This window comes from Acanthisitta chloris, unplaced genomic scaffold (genome assembly GCF_000695815.1).
Source record: "Acanthisitta chloris isolate BGI_N310 unplaced genomic scaffold, ASM69581v1 scaffold45873, whole genome shotgun sequence".
Classification (NCBI taxonomy): Eukaryota; Metazoa; Chordata; class Aves; order Passeriformes; family Acanthisittidae; genus Acanthisitta; species Acanthisitta chloris.
Genome location: NW_008666245.1, coordinates 1 through 6,868, shown reverse-complemented (window position 1 = coordinate 6,868; position 6,868 = coordinate 1). Strand labels below are relative to the sequence as shown.

The 6,868-nt window shown below is 39.7% G+C and overlaps 1 protein-coding gene across 1 annotated transcript; it reads left to right on the top strand.

Annotated features, from left to right (window-relative positions):
• Positions 1 to 252: 252 nt before the first annotated feature.
• On the top strand, positions 253 to 6,111 carry LOC103799672 (biorientation of chromosomes in cell division protein 1-like 1; the record flags this gene model as incomplete). The annotated part of the gene is made up of 5 exons (XM_009072011.1): positions 253 to 377; positions 1,910 to 2,100; positions 3,335 to 3,967; positions 4,449 to 4,598; positions 5,942 to 6,111. Coding segments are annotated over 5 exons (1,269 nt in total), but the record flags the coding sequence as incomplete, so codon positions are not given.
• Between the last annotated feature and the right edge of the window lie 757 nt (positions 6,112 to 6,868).

Here is a 6,868-nt window from a genome sequence, read left to right as displayed (position 1 = left end):
ACACACACACATGCATAGACACACACACGTAGGCACAGACGTGCACGGAGACACACAGAGACACACGACACACAGTGCCTGACACACACACACTGATACACAGACACACACACAGACAGACACACACAGACACAGTGCCTGTCGATCCAGGTGCCTTGGGTGTCCCCAGGGGGATCCCAATCTGGCTCCAGGAGGACAACCAGGTGCTTATCAAATCCCTCCTGTCCAACCTCTCTGCTGTTGCTTTTGCAGCCTGCCTACCAGAATCTGAGACAGCGCGTTGACAACTTTGTTTCCAACCATTTGGCTACTCATACATGGAGTCCTCATCTCAACAAGAACCAGCTGAGAAATAACATTAGGCAGCAGGTTCTGAAGTAAGTGGCAGCCCTGGGGTTTCCCTGAATGTGCTTGTGTACCACCAAGGGTGTGACAGAGGCTCTGGGTTAGTTGTAAAGTGTTTCCTTTCTTCAGAGATACTTTGTAAAGAAGCTTTTCCTTCTTATTTTTACAATGTTCCAAATGTGATGTCACTTCAGATGGTAACTTGCCATCAACACTAGTCAGAATTAGACTGCAAATATCTTACTTTTTTATCTGATCCAAGTCGATGCAGGGTTGGAAACCTTGATTTTGACTTGGGACATAACAGCCAGCTAAAGTGTGTCTTTACTTTTATCTTTAAGAAAGTCTATTTTTATCTTTAAAGGGAATTATTAAAGAAACTGCACCTAAGAAGTTTTGAGCTAAGGAAAATTAAGTATTTGGTAACCTAAGCTCTCCAGTGTACAAAGCTGAATTCTCAAAACTGGATGTAAATCTAGCTGGGCAGAGAAAAGGTTTTCAAGAATTGCTGTCAAATGGTGTTTTGACACCAAAATGGTGTCAAACAGTTACCTGACATTACATGATTTCATGAAGGTTCTTCCAGTTTTTCTTCTCAAATCTAAGAGTCATAAGAAACATGAAATTTCTTGAAAGTGCTGTGAATTTGGTCAATAAATTGGATCAAACCAGGGATTTGGGAACAGACTTGCTCAGTGATGCTGTGGTGGTACCATGGGTAACTTGTACTGAGGAGCTGTTTTGTTTGTAGGGAGGGCAGTGGTTGTTGTTTGGGGGGTTTTGAGTTCTTTTTTAAAGAAGCAGTGAGGACAAGAGTCAGTGTATGTCCCATAAAAGATCACAGTGGTCTAAAGAGAACCCATGGATATGAAACATTCTGTTGCCATTTATTTTATGTTATTGAAGATTAAGGGTGTTTGGTGAGTCACTGGCACAGGGTGCCCAGGGAGGCTGTGGCTGCTCCAACCCTGGCAGTGTTCACAGCCAGGTTGGATAAAGCCTTAAGCAACCTGCCCTGGTGGGAGTTGTCCCTGCCCATGTCTGTGGGAGTTGGGACTAGATGATCTATGAAGTCCATTCCACCCCCTAAAATTCTGTGATTCTATAAAGCTGTAGAACTTGTCATGCTGTACTGGGCAGAAAGTAACTTAAGGTGACAATGATTGCTCTGGTAGTTGTTTGTCCCTCATGCCATCTCTTTTATGCTCTGGGAATGGATAATATCATGTTTCTTCTTAATGTTTTCCACAAATGTAGCTTTTTCAATTAGATAACGTTTGCAGGCATAATCAGTAGTGGCATAACAGGCTGTCTGTTGTTATAATTCCATGTGCTTGGATTGTTTTGTTTCTCTAGCACTGTTTTCTTCTTACTTGATAAGGTGTAGGGAGAGCTGCTGAAATGCAGGCAGCAAGCTAAATACTTAGCTGCAGTGGTGCTCACAAAATGTTCATGTTTCACTGGGGGTTCTTAGGAGTATTTGCATCACACCTAAATGGTTATATTTTATTAAAATATTCTTGAAAAGTTATTTTTCTTGCTAATTTATGTAACTTTGTTCCAGGTCTGGAATGCTGGAATCTGGAATTGACAGAATTATTTCTCAGGTTGTGGACCCAAAGATCAACCACACGTTCAGACCTCAGGTGGAAAAAGCTGTCCATGAATTTTTAGCCACATTGAATCACAAAGAGGAGGCAGGCCCTGGTACAGCTCCGAGTGAGGAGAAAGCAGATGCTTCTGTTACAGTACAAGGTATTCTACCATTTCTCTGAGCAGTCTATTAACAAACAGTGGTTTTTGAGAGAGCAGAAACCTTGACTAGGTTTGCTGCTAGCATGACATTGATGGTATCACTATTGCCAAGCTGAACTCCAGGTGCTGTACCATAACACTTGTCTCTTGCTGTGTGTATAAATGTACAAGGCAAGAGGGATGTCACCATGTTATAGCCATGTCACTCTGTCACTTCTGCCTGAGTTTACAAGGGATCCCTTTACTCTAGGGGAAGAAAGTTGGTTTGGGGGTTTGGCCCTCTAAGTATTATAGGGTCAGATAAGACCTAGCTGTAAGAGAAGAATTATTCATTTCAGTTTTATCCAGTGGTAGATCAGAGAAAATTACCTATGAGACAGTTACCTGTTTTAGTGCAGTTGCTGTGTGCTGTAAAATTTGAATGTCTGAGGTCCTCTCAGGAGCTTAAGTTCTGCTCTAAATCAGCCAGTCTTCAGTTTGTGTATAAACACAGCAGTTTTTCTTTAGGATTTTCATTTATGTTGCCTGATACCAAATTCTAAACACTCCTGCAGGTAATTGTCCATTCTTTGCCTTCCTAAAGACTCTATGGCAGTCGATCTATTTGTAACCAGACCCTTTATTTAACTCCTAGCCCTTTTCCTGTGAGGCCCACTTCCTTTAAAGTGGGTTAACAAGCCATCTGCAGCTCCTAGTGCTAGTCCAGTTAACCCTTTCTCATCCATCTTCAAGGCTGGCTCTAAGAGGATGGGAAAGTGATAAGGGATTTCTGATAGTCCTGTTGTTACAAAATCAATATGCTGAGTCCGTTTTCCGTGACATTTTTGGAGATGCTGGAGGTGTGAGATACAGACTTTTCTTCTGCAGTGTTCCATGTGTCATCATCCCACTTGGGATGTTGGTAAAGTTGAACAAGGATTGTGTTCAGAACATCCTTCCCATTAACAATCCCCACTTTCTTTAGTGGACCTCAGGATATATCACAGAGCAGAATGAAGCTCTGGTGGTCACATGATAATAACTGCAGGAGTGGGGTTCTTGGGGTGGTTTTTGTTGTTTTGGTATTTTTTTAACCAAAAATCTCTCAATGCAAAATTAGTCAAATATTTCGGTGAATTACCCATATTTTATAGAGTCTAATTGTTCTGTTTCTTTTCACCTGTTTAACATTGTATCTGATCAGAATTGCAGAAACTGGCATGAAGTAAAACTTTGTTCTTTTTTACTATTCAAGGTGCCTCTGCTACAGCTCCTAGTGGTAATGTAGCTAATGATGCAATGTCCATTTTGGAAACAATAACTTCTCTTAACCAAGAAGCAAGTGCTGCCAGGGCTTCAACAGAGACATCAACTCCCAAGAATAATGACAAAGCTGCAAAAAGACTCTCCTCTCAGCAGAGTGTGGATGGTAGCACTGATAAAGAGAGAAACACAGAGGACCTGCCAGACAGAGAGAAAGCAGTTTGTGACCTTTCTGGAGAAGGGGCTGAAACATTTGCAAAATCTGAAGATTCTAATGAGCTTCCCTGCCAAAGTGAAGAAACAAAAAATTCAGCAAAGGATGCTAATAGTTTGACTTGTACAAATAGAGATACAAGTAAAGATATTCAACAGGAAAATGAAGATCAAAGGAGTAAATTATTAGATAAATGTGACAAGAAACCAGACAGCAGTGAAAAAGGTGAAAGAAGAAAAGAAAAGAAGGAAAAACTTGACAAGAAGTCTGACCATTCAAAGAAAAGCGATGATAGTGCAAAGTCAAAAGAAGAAAAGCAGCCAAGAGAGTCAGAACCAGGGAAACAGTTAGTTCCAGAAAAAAATAGCAATAAACATAAAACAACGGAAAGCACTAAAGAAATTAAAGACGGTATGGTGTGAGCAATGCACTTCCTCAAAATATGAATGTGGGGTGGGATTTTTAAGTGTATTCAGAAGTTGAATCAGAAAGGTATTGGGAGTGTAAGTTTTTTGCTAGTTCTGACAAATTTCTCTAGCAGACCACAGTGGGACCTGGTCCGTCTCTCTTAACTGAGGTCCCCAAATTAGGAATCAGATGAGATTTGATTCCTCAGGTGTGTGGTGGGTCATCTGCCTTAATCTGACAGATTTTTTCAACAATTGCAGTCTTCATTTGAAGTTTATAGTTGTACTTCAGGGTGCTTTGTTTTGAGCAAACCAGAGTTAACCTAATAACATTTCATTAAGGTGTTATAAGTTGAGTTTTTCCTTATTTCTTGTTCTTAAGATAGTTTTGTTCTCAGTGGCAGAATTGCTGGTTTTGTAAGAAAAGTTTCACAAATACAGTGTGCTGCATTACAGCTCTTTGTTTCTAATTTTTCGTTTGCAAGAAAATGCATCAGTGGATTCAGATATGGATGTACTTAGTGACATCACTGTCAGCTCTGTCCATACCAGTGACCTTTCTTCCTTTGAAGAGGAGAGTGAAGAAGAGGCTGTAATTTCTGAGAGTACTGAAGAGGGAGAGATCACATCAGATGGTAAAATAATTAGACTGTTAAGTAGCAAGAAGGCGTGTGTAATACTTTGCATCGTATCATAAATTTGAGGCTTTGTAGTTTGTTGTGTTGTACTTATCTATGAGAAAGACTTTACATGTAGAATGGATAGTATTTGTGCAATTGCAAAAGATGAGTAGTGGACTTACTTTTTGAATATTTTTTAATAGTTTGGTATATTCTAAACACTGTAAATCTTATTTATGTTGCAGTATTACACAGATGCCAAAAGCACTTAGTGGTGAATTTGTCAGTGTTCTGTGGTTCCTTTTCCCCTCCATTCTGCCATGAACTTGGTATAATTGGACTGCTTTATGACCCCAGAAAGGTAGTGGTTGTAGCTGCCTTTGCAGATCAGGTTGGCTGTAGAGAGCTTTAGGATTGCAGGAATGTCCAAATTGTACTTAGCCACAGTAGAAGGAACAGGAATGGCTCTAAGAGTTCAGAAACACAAATGGTTTCACTGGCTGGGTTACCTTTTAGTGTTCTCCCTCTCTGGTGCAGACCTCAGACTCTGATTGCTGCAAATGTGGCTTCTGCAGTTTCCATTTTATAATGCAGGATGCCTTGGTACCTGAATGAGTTCTCTCTAGTATGCTATGAGCTTAGCTTTTCTGCTCTGAGAATGTTATTTAGAAGCACCGAATTAGTTGTGTCTTCTCTGGCCTTGCTCTTATCTTGAAACATGACAGATTGTTTTCAGTTATGACTAAGTGCTTGTGAACTGAAAGTAAGCCTTAAGTATGCTTCAGGAACACAAGTAATTTTTGCAGTATGGAGCACAAATGGTTTTGCACTTTTTCTTATAATTCTGATAAAACTGAAATAGATTTTATTTATTTACTTTAACTTGACTAATACATGATTTGACTAATACTTATGAATATGAACAGTGTTTTTATTTCAGTAAGTCTATCTAGGTTTTATGTACAGATTTTTTTTTTGTTGTGGGGAGAAGCATAATTTAATGCATAGCAGAAATTATATTCTGACTCCTTACATGGAGTTAACTACTAAATACTATTTGTAAAGAGGCAATGGGATTACAGGCAAGAGGATAAGCTCAGTTGTTGTATCCCAATTTATTATAGGGTTTATGACTTGCAATTTTTTGGCTGAATGATGTGCACAAACATGAATATACCTTTCATTTTTTTTCATAACTCAGTGATATTTTGCTGTTTAAAGTTTCATTTTTAACTGTTTATATTTTTAGAATAAATAATTGTTAATATGTTTTGAGTAGCTTTGCCTCCTCAAAAGTTAGGTTGAAAGCACTGCTCTAATTCATGGATATATATCTACGCTCACTAACCTTTCTTTAGATGAAGAGAAGAAAAAGAGTCAAAGTAAGACAAAGCCCCATGCCAGCGAGGTGAGTGATGGGAAAGCCAAGCCCACTCGCCACGCGTATGTTCGCAAGCCTTTCCTCTACTCCAAATACTTCAGTGACTCCGATGATGAACGAACTGTAGAACAGCGTCGTCAGTCCATTGTAAGTGTGGGGTTTGTTACCACTCACACTGGGTCTCCTTAAACTTTTTAGCACAGAAATCCCACTTCTGATTGGCAGTGAGTTGTGAGGGGAGTCTTCTGTTTCTTCTCACTTTGTTTTGGGGGTTTTTTTCTCCTTGTGTTACAACTAGCCCTTGTTCAGGTTTCCACCAGTATGGTATGATCTGCATTTCAGCATACCACTCTGCTCTGCTGGTTATAGTTTGAAAGCTTCTGGTGGTGAAAGCAATGACACACTTTTCTATCACCTTCCCCTCCTCTGAAATAAACAGTCCGTTGGTGCTGACAGAATATTTTCTGTTTACATGCAGTGTCTTCATAGAATCACAGCAATAGGTGGATGCTTTCTCAACTGAGTGATTTGATAGGAAGAGTAAGAATTGCTGCACTCCTGAAAAACCTAGTCTTCAGTAGATTTAATATGTATATAATGACAGTTTGGGTGGAAAAAGTAGCGCATCTCTACCAGCAGCCTGCCTTCAGTGGAGTTTTGAGTAGGTCTGGCTTATGTTGACTGCAAGCTACTTTGTTACACCGGCTCTTCACAAATGTAGTTCTTGCTGTCCTTGAAATCAGCAGTTTGTAGCAAGTATGCAGCCACTGAGAAATGAAAGAGAGGTTTAAGTATGTGTTCTCTTTTCTGTGGAAGACGGACCAGCATACAGAAGAGAGAGCAGCAGTCGTTTTAGATTTCCTCCTTTGGCCATATAGATAGATAGATATTTATAGATATATAT